General features: G+C 44.4%; 1 protein-coding gene across 2 annotated transcripts in view; it reads right to left on the bottom strand.

The window, feature by feature from the left end:
* Nucleotides 1–16,662, bottom strand: part of sema6cb (semaphorin 6Cb) — a 264,346-nt gene that overhangs the window by 22,920 nt on the left and 224,764 nt on the right. For both annotated transcript variants that reach the window (XM_084336359.1, XM_084336360.1), the window contains 2 exons: nt 14,701–14,778; nt 325–383 (listed from right to left, as the gene is read on the bottom strand). In XM_084336359.1, the coding sequence (XP_084192485.1) occupies nt 325–383; nt 14,701–14,778 (137 nt within the window). The remainder of the gene's footprint in view (nt 1–324; nt 384–14,700; nt 14,779–16,662) is intronic.

Here is a 16,662-nt window from a genome sequence, read left to right as displayed (position 1 = left end):
CGTCTGAAAACAAATCCGCTCCGTTAACTACATAATCAAAACCAGTGTACCGAGCAAACGACCGCTTAATTAACGCAGGGGGGCATTAATTCCAGCGTGACCATGCACATGAGGGACGGACAAAGTCAATCTACCACCTTCAATGAGAATTGAAGTCGCCGGTTCTCGCTGAAGTCGAGAGCGGGGAATAAATGTAACGCTACATTGCGATTTGAAGTCGGCCACATAGGAAACCGTTAAAACCGAAGCGCTCGATTGGTTTAGCTCGTTCTCGAGGAGCTCTTATTGGATGTCGTACGTTCGGTTATTGGGCTTCCAACATACCGTGGCAGTCATCCGGGTAGTGCAGGTAACTGCTCTCCACGTCCTGCTGGAACCCGGCCCTGGAGAGAGAGGAGGGGGCGTCAGTGAATTTTAATCGTTCCATGTCAAACCAATTTTAAACAGAGCCCTGTCTCAGGTTTTGGGTGTATTGTCGAGTCCCTCTAAAATTGGTTTTGTTGAAAAAGTACACTCCGAGAGAGAGAGAGCGAGAGAGAGAGAGAGAGAGGAGAGAGAGCTAGGAAAGAGAGGGAGCAGCCACCAAGATTCAATTTGGCTGGTGTCTGGCCGAGGTCAGAGCCGTCCGTGTCTTGCACTTTCATTACAGAGTTCAGATGAATTGGAGAGGTTGATGTACGGTCAGCCCTCAGTGGGGATGTTGAATATAGTCTATGCACCATGATGTGATCTATATGAATGTAGAAATACGTTCAAGTAATTTATTATCACACACACCTGTGCAAAGGTATATTCAATTACTGCTCACTCTGTCCCATATCACAGAATGTATACCTACTGTAATACACTTTTCAGAAATATGGAAAACAATTGAACTGCGATCAAAATGGATGAATCTGTTGAATCATTGATGACAAAAATCAACAGAATCAAATTGTCCCAACAAATTGTCAACAACACAGTTGTTTTCATCCTCCTCCTGTTTAAGTAAATGAGAAAGGAAGGCAGGAATGAGAAATGAGAAAGGATCGGACAGCACGAGTTGAGAGGGCAGGCATTCTCAAAGTGGGGCCCGCGGGGCAATGGCGGCCCTCGGAAAGGTTTCTGCCGGCCCTCTGAAAGGTTTCTGCCGGCCAGCGATGAGATGTTGACACATGTTATATTTGGTCTGGTTCCAATACGGTTTAAAAATCAACTGACAACATCACCCAGTACTTTGCTTTTAAGAAGATACAATTGTGCTTTCCTATACCAATGGCATGTTATATGATTACTGCATCACTGGTAAATGATGACGAACCTGCAAAGCGCAGAGGTTCCCCCAGATCCCCTCCCTGCTGAACCGGCGGCCTTGACCGACCAGTAGGTTTCGCTATTGCAACGACCAAGACTCATACCACACCGGCTTCTCACCCAGGAAAACGACCAATTGTGTCGGTGGGGGTGACTGACCAAGCTGGAGGTACCGCTGCCAGGAATTTAACACTGGTCTCTGCGGTGGTAGGAGAGTACTTAGACCTCCTGTCCAGTACTAAGGCTAGGAAAGCCACTGGCCGGGACGGCATTCCTCTCAGGGCCGTCAGACTCTGCTCTGAGCAGCTTGCCCCTGTGCTCACAGACCTTTTCAATATGTCACTGCAGCGCCGCCTTGTTCCAAGGAGCTTCAAGGAATCTACTATCATTCCGGTTCCTAAGAAATCACCTGTGACTTGTCTTAATGATTACAGACCTATTGCTCTAACCTAAGTTTTAATGAAATATTTAGAGCGGCTAGTGCTGAATTATATAAAAGGTCAGATTCCTACCTGTCTTGATCCCTGGAAGTTCGCCTACAAGAAAAATAGACCAGTAGATGATGCTATTTCCTTAGCTGTTAATCCTGTGTATGAACACATAGATAAGAAAAGCTCCTACAGTAGAAGCCCTCGAGAATCACGTCCCCACTGCCACTCATCTACCACTCCAATGTCACTTTAGAACTCACTCAGGTGTTAATTTTCGGGGGCTGGTACTTAATTTAAGTGCTTCCCCAGGGAGGGGGTCGGGGGCTACTGCCCTCAGACCCCCAAGATAATTTTTATATGGGCAGTCTGACTTGGCGTACTGACCATATATTAGTGTTGCAATGCATGATAAATAAACAGTGAAAAAATCTAAGAAATCGGATGGGGCTGGGACATTTGGGACGAATAAAAATGTAAGATGAAAATCTCCCCAGCCGTGGAGGTGTGAAATCTGGCCCGGTCGAGAACAATAGGAGTCACAAAATCAGAGTGGTGAAGTAGTGGCAGAGTAGCAGTAAATGCCTGACTTCTAAGGGCTTCTACTGTATGTTAGAATGCTTTTGATCGATTATAGCTCTGCTTTTAATATGCTTATTCCATCTAATCTGATCCACAAACTTCAGTGTCTGGGTCTATGTGACAGTCTGTAAATGGATTCTTAGCTTTTTAATTTTGAGACCTCAAAGAGTCAGGATTGGAAACAATATGTCTGATGAAATTGTTTTAAGTACTGGTTCGCCACAAGGCTGCATTCTCAGCCCTTTACTGTTTTCTCTCTGCACTCATGACTCTACTGCTTCCTATGATAACAATCTGATAGTAAAGTACGCTGATGATACCACTGTCATTGGGCATATAAACTCAAATGATGAGTCATTTTACAGATCAGAGGTGCAGAACCTAGTTAGGTGGAGTGAGACCAATAACCTCAACCTGAATGCTTCCAAAACGAAGGAGCTAGTCATCGATTTTAGACATAGCAAGGTATCCCATCTCACCATTACCATAAATCGCTCAGAGGTGGAGATGGTGAGCAGTTTTTGGGGTCACTATTTCAAATGACCTGAACTGGCACTCCAATACCAGAACCATTGTTAAAAAGTCCCAGCAACGTCTTTTCTTTCTTAGGAAACTGAAAGAGTTCACTAATAACAGGGTGATTCTACACAACTTCTATCGCTGTGTGATTTAGAGCGTTCTTACTTCCTCCTGTACTATATGGTTTGGTAACATTACAGACCAGGATAAGAAGTCTCTGAACAGAATTGGGGTTAGCCTGCTAGCTCTATTAGAGATCTATGGTGCCAGGCTGCTTTCCCGTGCCTCTGGCATTATCAACGACCCCTCTGGTCACCCAGCCTCTTTGACCCCTACCATCGGGCAGACACTACCGCTCTATCACATGCTCTACCTCTCAGTTTACTAAGAGTTTCTTCCCCAGTGCTGTGCGCAGCCTGAATAACTCCAAAGGCTAGATTTGTATATTATCCTATTTTATTTTGGTGTGTTATTAGTCAGGTTGTGGAAGTGCTGTTTTTGTGTGTCTGTGCATCACGCACTTTGATTATATGCACTTTTACTGTAAATTGTGCCTCTATGCATTATGCACTTTACTATGATATGCACTTTAGGGGATGTTGATATCAACCTTAGCATTTGTCCTTTTATACTGTGTTTTAAATTTTTTATTTCTGTACTGTTTCTACTCTGCTAGTCTGCTCCTGTATTGGATTAGTTGTAGACAGTGTTTGCTTTGTACCTGTATTCCAATGTGGATTTGTCCATACATGGCAAATAAATTCTCTGACTCTCTACCACATATTTACCAGGAATTCCAAGTTGGCAGCTTATATACTTTCAAGACATGTCAATATACCTACTCATTGTTCTGTGTATGCTGGTACTAAAAGTGTCAAATGTCCACATATTGGCCCATGTTCGAACCATTAGTGACATCACACATGCAACTCAGATTTCAGGGGAGTACAGAGAAGCACTCCCTCCCTGTCCAGGGGAAGAATGTAACAAACGCGACAAGTTCTTCACATCTGTAGTCTCATTCATGCCTCCAAGAGGAGTTAATAACAATCTGTATAAGTCTCATTAATGCCTCCAAGAGGAGTCCACTAAGCCATGGTTTAGGCAATGGTACCTACATTTCTTTAAGATTTATTTTTCTCATCAAGGGACCCAGGGTCACTGAAACGTATAATAAACCCATTACTACTGTCATTGTTGGCCCCTTTTTGGCTCTGACTCATAGTTTAAGAAACCAGGCACTAGACCCCTCAGCTACTTTTCATTACACTTACTATTGTGTGTAAAATGTGCCTATGCTGTTCTCATTGCAATAAGACTTGTCATCTTTCATCTCCAAGTCAACTGAGATATCAAAGACGCGCACGCATTTCAAACCCATCCATTGGACGTGCAGGTAATGAGATGAAATGCACACAGGGCAACGTCGACATGCAGAGCAACAGCATGTGTAATCAAAGCAGATAACGGGCAGCGATAAACATCACCTCGCACATGCTCAGAGTCTCCGACACAACCGTAACAGTTTAGTACGTCTGTGTGAGTGCACATGCAGACAAGACACTATACAGTACACACACGCATAGCAAGTACTACTACACAGACATCTCTCATACCAAGTACTACTACACAGACATCTCTCATAGCAAGTACTACAACACAGACATCTCTCATACCAAGTACTACTACACAGACATCTCTCATACCAAGTACTACTACACAACATCTCTCATACCAAGTACTACTACACAGACGTCTCTCATACCAAGTACTACTACACAACATCTCTCATACCAAGTACTACTACACAGACGTCTCTCATACCAAGTACTACTACACAGACGTCTCTCATACCAAGTACTACTACACAGACGTCTCTCATACCAAGTACTACTACACAACATCTCTCATACCAAGTACTACTACACAGACGTCTCTCATACCAAGTACTACTACACAGACGTCTCTCATACCAAGTACTACTACACAACATCTCTCATACCAAGTACTACTACACAGACGTCTCTCATACCAAGTACTACTACACAGACGTCTCTCATACCAAGTACTACTACACAGACATCTCTCATAGCAAGTACTACAACACAGACATCTCTCATACCAAGTACTACAACACAGACATCTCTCATACCAAGTACTACTACACAGACATCTCTCATACCAAGTACTACTACACAACATCTCTCATACCAAGTACTACTACACATACGTCTCTCATACCAAGTACTACTACACAGACGTCTCTCATACCAAGTACTACTACACAGACATCTCTCATAGCAAGTACTACAACACAGACATCTCTCATACCAAGTACTACTACACAGACATCTCTCATACCAAGTACTACTACACAGACGTCTCTCATACCAAGTACTACTACACATACGTCTCTCATACCAAGTACTACTACACAGACGTCTCTCATACCAAGTACTACTACACAGACATCTCTCATACCAAGTACTACTACACAGACGTCTCTCATACCAAGTACTACTACTACACAGAGACGTCTCTCATACCAAGTACTACTACACAACATCTCTCATACCAAGTACTACTACACAGACGTCTCTCATACCAAGTACTACTACTACACAGAGACGTCTCTCATACCAAGTACTACTACACAACATCTCTCATACCAAGTACTACTACACAGACGTCTCTCATACCAAGTACTACTACACAGACATCTCTCATACCAAGTACTACTACACAGACGTCTCTCATACCAAGTACTACTACACAGACATCTCTCATACCAAGTACTACTACTACACAGAGACGTCTCTCATACCAAGTACTACTACACAACATCTCTCATACCAAGTACTACTACACAGACGTCTCTCATACCAAGTACTACTACACAGACATCTCTCATACCAAGTACTACTACTACACAGAGACGTCTCTCATACCAAGTACTACTACACAACATCTCTCATACCAAGTACTACTACACAGACGTCTCTCATACCAAGTACTACTACACAGACGTCTCTCATACCAAGTACTACTACACAGACATCTCTCATACCAAGTACTACTACTACACAGACGTCTCTCATACCAAGTACTACTACACAGACATCTCTCATACCAAGTACTACTACTACACAGAGACGTCTCTCATACCAAGTACTACTACACAACATCTCTCATACCAAGTACTACTACTACACAGAGACATCTCTCATACCAAATACTACTACACAACATCTCTCATACCAAGTACTACTACTGCACAGAGACATCTCTCATACCAAGTACTACTACACAACATCTCTCATACCAAGTACTACTACACAACATCTCTCATACCAAGTACTACTACACAACATCTCTCATACCAAGTACTACAACACAACATCTCTCATACCAAGTACTACTACACAACATCTCTCATACCAAGTACTACAACACAACATCTCTCATACCAAGTACTACTACACAGACGTCTCTCATACCAAGTACTACTACTACACAGAGACATCTCTCATACCAAGTACTACTACACAACATCTCTCATACCAAGTACTACTACACAACATCTCTCATACCAAGTACTACTACACAACATCTCTCATACCAAGTACTACAACACAACATCTCTCATACCAAGTACTACTACACAACATCTCTCATACCAAGTACTACAACACAACATCTCTCATACCAAGTACTACTACACAACATCTCTCATACCAAGTACTACTACACAACATCTCTCATACCAAGTACTACAACACAACATCTCTCATACCAAGTACTACTACACAACATCTCTCATACCAAGTACTACAACACAACATCTCTCATACCAAGTACTACTACTACACAGAGACATCTCTCATACCAAGTACTACTACACAACATCTCTCATACCAAGTACTACTACTACACAGAGACATCTCTCATACCAAGTACTACTACACAACATCTCTCATACCAAGTACTACTACACAACATCTCTCATACCAAGTACTACTACACAACATCTCTCATACCAAGTACTACTACACAACATCTCTCATACCAAGTACTACTACACAACATCTCTCATACCAAGTACTACTACACAGACGTCTCTCATACCCAAGTACTACTACACACACAGACATCTCTCATAACAAGTACTACTACACACATCTCTCATACCAAGTACTACTACACAGACATCTCTCATACCAAGTACTACTACACAGACATCTCTCATACCAAGTACTACTACACACACAGACATTGACAAATGCTCACTCGATTACCCTAGGCAAGTACAAAGCAAGCCTCGGTTTGCTTTCTGGTTGCTCAAATGGGCAAGTGGGTTTCATCTGTCCATAAACCCTTCAACGTGCTGCACCGTTCACACGGGGAAACAATGATAGGAAGGAAACCATCACAAGTGTCCTTGATGATATGTCTCTTGAGTTTGTGGAAATAACTGACCATTTCTGTAGCGGCAGTTGTAGCCTACTATATTACTGATGGTCTTCCGTGTAGCCTAAGCATTTCAAATAGATTTTCTTATGGTCATTAGGCATACTACTGTCTTACTGGAAACAATATTTTTGCTAAGTGTGTTTGTGATCTATTTTATTATTCTTTTTCTTTTTAGACTAGTCATTTAATTCTTTCTGTTACGATACATTTTTTCAGGTAAGTGAACATGACCTGTACTAGTGGCCCCCGATGGGAAAGTGCTTTGAGACCTTAGTGTCAACACCTGACACAGACGTCTCTCAGCTGCTGCCACAAAACAAACCATGTCTAATTGAGACGCAGGACTAGGTGAGGAGCACAGAGCCAGCGAGCACAGAGCCAGCGAGCACAGAGCCAGCGAGCAGGACTAGTGAGGAGCACAGAGCCAGCGAGCACAGAGCCAGCGAGCAGGACTAGGTGAGGAGCACAGAGCCAGCGAGCAGGACTAGGTGAGGAGCACAGAGCCAGCGAGCACAGAGCCAGCGAGCAGGACTAGTGAGGAGCACAGAGCCAGCGAGCAGGACTAGGTGAGGAGCACAGAGCCAGCGAGCACAGAGCCAGCAAGCAGGACTAGTGAGGAGCACAGAGCCAGCGAGCACAGAGCCAGCGAGCACAGAGCCAGCGAGCAGGACTAGGTGAGGAGCACAGAGCCAGCGAGCAGGACTAGGTGAGGAGCACAGAGCCAGCGAGCACATCAAGGGACAGATGGGGAAATAAAAACAAAACTAAAACGAGCCGTCAGGGGGAGCGAGATCACTTGGATATCTTGTTCTCCATCAAAGCCCCAGTATACAATCTAGTTGACCATATGAATTGTCATACTTTTTACATACACTGTTGAAGAGTTTGATCTGCAGATGGAACATCTTTCTTAAAACAGGACCACACCAGTCTAACTTTGACTTACCAGAGATTTTCCCTGTCTGTATCTCATGTTGTGTTGGTAGGTGTGTATAACGGTGTGTATCTCATGTTGTGTTGGTAGGTGTGTATAACGGTGTGTATCTCATGTTGTGTTGGTAGGTGTGTATAACGGTGTGTATCTCATGTTGTGTTGGTATAGGTGTGTATAATGGTGTGTATCTCATGTTGTGTTGGTAGGTGTGTATAACGGTGTGTATCTCATGTTGTGTTGGTAGGTGTGTATAACGGTGTGTATCTCATGTTGTGTTGGTAGGTGTGTATAACGGTGTGTATCTCATGTTGTGTTGGTAGGTGTGTATAACGGTGTGTATCTCATGTTGTGTTGGTAGGTGTGTATAACGGTGTGTATCTCATGTTGTGTTGGTAGGTGTGTGTAACGGTGTGTATCTCATGTTGTGTTGGTAGGTGTGTATAACGGTGTGTATCTCATGTTGTGTTGGTAGGTGTGTGTAACGGTGTGTATCTCATGTTGTGTTGGTAGGTGTGTATAACGGTGTGTATCTCATGTTGTGTTGGTAGGTGTGTATAACGGTGTGTATCTCATGTTGTGTTGGTAGGTGTGTATTTCACCCGATATCAGCTTGACTTACTAAACACCATTCACACAGACATTGATGTTGGAAAGGGAAAATACTGATGAAAGCTGATGAGGCTCAGGCTATTACAGGGGAACTATTATTCAGCTATATGGAGGGAAATGGCCTCTCAAACCCTGTGGAGATGCTGGAAAAAATAACTCATGCGGAAATGTCCTAATTCATCACTTGGGGGCGCAGCACGGATGCAAAAAAAGAAAAGTTCACTATATCTAAGGCTATTCAGCACAACTAGTGGACAGGGGCACCTGCGTGCACACCATTACGCACACAGACACAATCACCCCCCCCCCACACACACACGCGCCTAGAGAGAGTATCTCACAGCCATCAACTACCTTCCACCCTCTAAATGTATGAGGGGAGATGAAGCATGCACAACAGTGCCATTCCTATGCATGCGTACAGGCCAATATGCAAGGCGACAGCTGTAGCTTTCTCTGTTTTCCAAGAGACCTGAAAGCAAGGATGGTAAATGTGATGCATATTACTTATGCAAACTGTATTCCGTGTGCTTGCTGTGGCTAAAATTGATCATGGAAAATAGTTGGGACACAAATAATTTCCATGCAAGCTCATACAGTAGTGCGATATCCTATTTAGACCTAATAAAGCAACTCTCCAGGCGATAACAACGCAGCACATCGGGAGAGATCAGCAGTATTTCCAAGCAATAGGATGATGACTATAGAGCGACCGTCTCCGACAGTCTAAGCCCAGGCTGAATCTCATTAAATGACGTGGCCTGTGTGCACATTTCCTTTTATATGCAGTATACGTTCCATAAGTTGCCTACCAGTCACCATTAACTCATTTACACCTTTGGCAGCTTTCTCTACCGGTCACATTTTTCAGTTGTGACTTATGAATAAAATGTTCACAGCACAGAGCACACGCAAGGTTCTCCACTGAGCGATGCACGTAATAATTCGTTAATAAATGGTGTCGAGAGTGCGTGCGCTGATCTACGTTCCCTTGCGCGCTGGCACAGGCCTAAGACTACAAGTTGGGTCTGGTAGTGAGACTGAGAAATGCAGAGTGAATGTTTTGATAATCGAGTTTACACATTATTATAGGCTACAGAACAAAAATCACTCTGGGAATGAGTGAGGAGAGTAGAGAGCCCATGAGCATAGTTAAATATGGAGGAATAATTCTTCATCCCTTTGAATGAGTCCATGTAGGTCTATAGGAAAAGTATGAATATATAGGCCCAGTAAACAGTACAGTAGGTATATAGGAAATACTGGAGAGTATGAATATATAGGCCTACTGTATATTATATAGGCCCAGTAAACAGTAGGTCTATAGGAAATACTGGAGAGTATGAATATATAGGCCTACTGTATATTATATAGGGCCAGTAAACAGTGGGTCTATAGGAAATACTGTAATATGAATATATAGGCCCAGTAAACAGTAGGTCTATAGGAAATACTGGAGTATGAATATATAGACCTACTGTATATTATATAGGGCCAGTAAACAGTAACATATACAATAAATTACTGACAACATAGATGAGGTGAGTCATGGAAATTGCAGAGACCCAAGTTGAGAGAACAGGGGGAACATTTTTAAGTTCAGGCTTAAACCAAGACACCAGGATATGGTTATTTCAGGCTTAAACCAACACACTATGATATAGTTAGTTCAGGCTTAGACCACGACACCATGATATGGTGTAGATTTATTAGGAAGGCAGAAGGTAGAGAGCAGAACGTCAGAGGTCTACATGAAAGAAAGAGGCCGGTGGTACCGTGCGTACAGGGTTGCTATTCATGGGAGTTATTCTAACTTTGATCAATTGCAAATGAGAATACAGAAATGCAAGCCTTTTTCTATTAACTATTGTGTGTCAGAAAATGTTTTGATATCCTTTTTTCCAAAGTGACCAAAAAAAAAAAAAGGTCCTGAGCAATGCAATCTGTTAAAAAGGGTCCTGGTTTACGTGTATTGTTTACAAACTTTACCAACTTTTACAGCCACAAAAAATACAGCAAATACAATTAGAAACATGTACATGTTGTCTAGCGTTAGTCTGCATATCAAGAGCTCAGTCAGTTACTAGAGAATCAACACAAGTCTCCCTTCTACACAACATCTCTTGTGATGGGGCTACCCAGTTGCTTATGTTTGGATCACTGGTTGGGCCTTTAAAGTGAAGCCATTGACAGCTGATGAGTTTAGAGTTGTGTCTCTGCAACCTGCACAAGTGAGACACACACACACACACACACACACACACACACACACAGACACAGACACAATGTGCTTGGTGTGTTACTCGAGTTGATGGATTATGTACCTATTTTTGTTTTACAATCTCATTTGATATTGAGCTGTGTGGTCCAAACAAGGATGCTGCCAACACACACAGTATCCTGTGTACATAATGACACGCCGTCTAGAAAGAGATATATTATCCTTTGAGGTCTGTCAACTTTGAAAGGAAAAAAGGTCCCTTGTCCTTTATTCTTTAGAAATACCTTTGATGCAAGGATAATATGCTACGTAGCAAAATATATCTGTGAATATAGGATTCGATTTGGTAATATCCACATCAACACAGACATCTTTACTATTATAATCTTTGCGACAAAGTTAACTTTGAAAAGAGACAACAAACAAACAAAACAACAACAATGGCTAAAGTGGGTGATGGGGAATACCGGACCACTTTATAAGCTCTGTGACATCTGGCCATAGTGTGTCTGTGTCTGTCTGTCTCTCCGTCTGTCTGGACAGCAGAGCACATTGTAAGTTCCTCTCCTTTCTTCTCTTCTCTAGAGGAGGGAAGAAGTAAGGCGGAGAAAGAGGAGGGGATAAAGTAAGACCTCCTAGATACGCTATGTCCCTAGAGAGAGAGAGAGAGAGAGAGAGAGAGAGAGAGAGAGAGAGAGAGAGAGAGAGAGAGAGAGAGAGAGAGAGAGAAGAGCGCTGTGGAAACATTTCACCTCTGGATCATCCTATCACTCATCACAATTTATGCCGCCTCTGGGCGAGCGACAGACCACTGGAGAGGGGGAGGAGGGGAGAGAGAGAGAGAGAGAGAGCGAGAGAGAGAGAGAGAGAGAGAGAGAGAGAGAGAGAGAGAGAGAGAGAGAGAGAGAGAGAGAGAGAGAGAGAGAGGGGAAGGAGTTGAGTAGAGAGCAGAGGGGGGGGGGGCATGCATGTATGGGAGAGTTTGAGAGACATACATAGAGAGAGAGAAAGAGAGAGGTCTCTCTTGTCTGCAGTCCGGCCCCATTACCAACTTTATGAGCTGTTGCTTCTGGAGGCCTGGCTGTGCTCTGGTTCTCTCGCTCAACCCATCCCACCGTTTCTCCTATTCTCTCTCTCTTGTTGTTGCCTCCATCTTATTCTCTCATCCCCTCGTCCCTCCTCTCTTTCTCTCTCCCTCCCTGGTGGACAGAGGCAGGGATCTTAATTTAATAGCTCAGTTTGTATACAATATTTTCTCTCCAGTTCTAGTTCATTGGCTTGCAGCAGCCTTGTGAAACCTGTCCTGCCAGTAAATAAAAAGAGTCTCATGATTCACAGCCTCCCCAGCATGCCATGTCACATGGCACACACACACACACACACTTGACAGTTACATACGGCTGTATGCGTGTAGGCATATTATGTAGGCACATGTGACACACATACACACACAAGCAGGCAGATACATATATTTATGTACACGCATGTATGGAGACACACACATGCATATACTGTATATGCACAGGGACACGTAATAGCACACACTGGCAGGCAGATACATACATCCGTGTTCAAGTGCACAAGCACAGACAGACAGACAGACAGACACACAGACACACACACACAATAGCAGGCAGATAAATACATGTCGCACACACACCAAACCACAGGGATACACAAGCAGGTAGATGCATACAGTACACGCACAAGCAAGCAGGTAGATACATACATCCTTGTACATTATGCGTACAATACAAAATACGCAGACAGATATGCACATTCTGGCACACAGGCGGTTATCTGCGTGCACATGCTAGCAGGCAGATCCATACATTTATCTACACGTGTGCAATGCACACATGCTGAGACATTCCATTAGCCCCCTCTGTGTGAAGGCATGGGAAATAATAGCAGTGAGGCGGCCAGGCAGAGGAAGGAATATGTAATAATTCCAGTCCCTATAGTACAAGTTTCAGCCGACAGAATAATCCATTTGAAGCCGGTCAATAGCAGTCACGAGTCCCCCGGTTGTCAAGTCTGTAGACTACCCTACAGACTCAGTATATATATATATATATATATATATATATATATACATACACATCAGTATGGTCCGTGATTATAGCAAGGGAGAAAAGCCCTCTGCTCAAGTGATTTAGGAGCTATTGATCAGGCAAACTGGGACAAGCAGAGTCCCCGGCTGTCAGTGGGCAACATAGGAGGAGAAATAATGCTTTTTACTGCCACCCAGCTCTCCCTCTCTCCCTCTACCCATCCATCCAGCCCTCCCTCCATCCATCTCTCTTCACGGCGGCACACTGCTGTGTGATTGAAACCCACACAGACCCAACATTAGGTTTGATTTTTATGATGCGGGGCTGTGGGAAGGGAGAGAGCGAGAGAGATATGGGGGGGGTGAGGATGGATGGAAGGGTGGCAGAGTGGCATTGATTGGCCTTTTACTTACCCCCCCACACACACAGGGTCGATAGCTCTAACTGTCAAATGGCTTCCTTCCAGTTTATAGGAATGGATAAGTAAATTACGCCGCAGGCCTTTTTTTATTTTATCAATGGCTCTTTTCTCTCTGAAAGCGGGTGATATGGAACCCCCCCCCCCCAGACAGCGCCTCCAAGGAGCCCAGAACACTGGGGTTTAATATCCAAGTGATTTTGTGTGAGACCCATGTCCGCCACTTGTGAATAAACAAGATGGATGTGTGTTGCAGAGGTGAAACGAGTGGTGTTTTGGTGGAATTTGCAGAGCCAATATTCATCATGTTGACATCGCAGCCTAGTCAAACTCTAGATTAGCTATCGATTATTGGGAACCAGACCATTGTGGAGTACACTGGACCGGTTTATTTGACAAGTGCTGCACAACTCGGCTGATGGACGACTTGAGAAGGAAACGTTCCCCCTGCTCTTTCACTGCACAGTTTGACCAGGTTACAAATCACGTGTTCCGCCAACTACTGTACAAATAGTAATATCTATCTTAGAATCTGTAGAATGACTGACAGTCTCAGTGGAAATGCGTTGCCAGGGGAACAGCTTGGACCAACATTTATTTCCCGTTAGCTATTGATATTAGCAAACGCTACAAAAGGAAATAAACGTCCATTTAGAATGTTTCTGTTGTCAGCTTTGTCAGCCACTGTGACATCATTATTACAATGCTCAGTTCTAATCTCACTGTGACATCATTATTACAATGCTCAGTTCTAATCTCACTGTGACATCATTATTACAATGCTCAGTTCTAATCTCACATGTGACATCATTATTACAATGCTCAGTTCTAATCTCACTGTGACATCATTATTACAATGCTCAGTTCTAATCTCACTGTGACATCATTATTACAATGCTCAGTTCTAATCTCACTGTGACATCATTATTACAATGCTCAGTTCTAATCTCACTGTGACATCATTATTACAATGCTCAGTTCTAATCTCACATGTGACATCGTACCCCTGAACGTGTAAAATTCATTGTTTTCAATATTTTGATCTAATGAAAACTGAACAATGACCTATAGGGACAACGACAAAGTCTCGGGTGGAAGCTCAAAAACATTGTCTACATTATCAGTAGTTTGTGTGAGTGTGTAAGTGTGTAAGTATGCAGTACACAACTTACTTGAAGCCGGGTGAGACCGTGGCACAGCCTCCTGACTTCAGCCATACGCAGTAAGGGTCCCGTGAGGACAGGCAGCTCCTAGGTGACAGACAGATAGACAGTAAGGGTCCCGTGAGGACAGACAGCTCCTAGGTGACAGACAGATAGACAGTAAGGGTCCCGTGAGGACAGACAGCTCCTAGGTGACAGACAGTAAGGGTGCTTTCACATATAGTTTGTGGACACGGTGCGGTTCTGGTGGTGAAGTTGCAACATTGTTGCATTAATCATTTGGTTCGTCTGCATTCACACAGAAATTTGTCAGGCGCACCAAACTATCTGAACAATGTCACACGGTCGAAAAGGGCGCTCGTCTATTGGACAATAGAGAGTGGAAATGTGTGTGTGTGGCTGCGAGCCTGTGTGTGCGTGCGCGTGTCTGTGTGTGTGGACTGATAGTGTTGTTTTGCAGTGAATGCCGCGCGCGCGATAATAATAATAAGCCGGGTGTTCCTTCGACCCAAGATGCACAGTTATATAGATAGATAGTGTTGTTTTGCAGTGAATGCCGCGCGCGCAGTAATAATAATAATAATAAGCACTTGCTATATTTGGTCCGCGTTTGGTCCGATGAAGCGAACAGAGACCTATGTTTTTGGTCGGACCAGAGTTTGCGTGTTTGGTCCGCGGACCGAGTTCGACGCGCATTCACACAAACCCCAAAAATCGAATTCTGGTCCGATAGTCCGGACCAAACAGCCCCTGTGTGAAAGCGACCTAAGGGTCCCGCAAGGACAGGCAGCTCTAGGTGACACAGAGGATAATATGGTTCTGTGAGAAGAGAAGGCCTCGCCTCCTAACAGCCAGCGCTGGAACTAGAACACCATGACTACCATAGGCAGTCATCATCTCCCTTCACTCTGAGCACAGTGGGAAAACATTTCCAGCCCGTCATTCTAAAAGGTAACTTTAGCTAGGGGGAGTTGGGGGAAATGGGAAGTGAAAAGCTGGTACATTTTAAGATGTGGCACGCGAGTCAAACTGTAAACCCTTCAGTAGTCAAAGACAACGCAGAACAATGTTTTATAATGAGGTGCCTCACGACCCGTTCTAATATCGCAACATCTCGTCGCCGCTCGAGACTTGCGCGTGTTACAACGTCCTTCGCGTCGCATCTGTCGACATCACAGGGAAACTGCCGGGGAGAGAGGAGTAGTCTGTCACCGTTACAGAGCAGAGAAGAGATGACAAATTGACACAGAGGTGGTGTTATGCGAGATGCAGAGTGAATTTCTGTCACCGCCTCCTCCTGATCAGTGTTGCATGAGGTGTGGGGCGGGTGGGTGATAGTTTAGGGGCAGGTACTGGCAGTCTGTGTGCGACAGGCAAAGAGTGACACGGCAGAGCTGCACTCCAGGAGCACTCTGGGACAAGAGTGACACGGCAGAGCTGCACTCCAGGAGCACTCTGGGACAAGAGTGACACGGCAGAGCTGCACTCCAGGAGCACTCTGAGTAAAGAGTGACACGGCAGAGCTGCACTCCAGGAGCACTCTGGGACAAGAGTGACACGGCAGAGCTGCACTCCAGGAGCACTCTGGGTAAAGAGTGACACGGCAGAGCTGCACTCCAGGAGCACTCTGGGACAAGAGTGACACGGCAGAGCTGCACTCCAGGAGCACTCTGGGTAAAGAGTGACACGGCAGAGCTGCACTCCAGGAGCACTCTGGGTAAAGAGTGACACGGCAGAGCTGCACTCCAGGAGCACTCTGGGACAAGAGTGACACGGCAGAGCTGCACTCCAGGAGCACTCTGGGACAAGAGTGACACGGCAGAGCTGCACTCCAGGAGCACTCTGGGTAAAGAGTGACACGGCAGAGCTGCACTCCAGGAGCACTCTGGGACAAGAGAGACACGGCAGAGCTGCACTCCAGGAGCACTCTGGGACAAGAGTGACATGGCAGAGCTGCACTCCAGGAGCACT

Source organism: Notolepis coatsorum (assembly GCF_963971535.1).
Source record: "Notolepis coatsorum genome assembly, chromosome: 19".
Classification (NCBI taxonomy): domain Eukaryota; kingdom Metazoa; phylum Chordata; class Actinopteri; order Aulopiformes; family Paralepididae; genus Notolepis; species Notolepis coatsorum.
The sequence above is the reverse complement of the archived record's forward strand: the minus strand, read 5'-3'. Positions and strand labels throughout refer to the sequence as shown.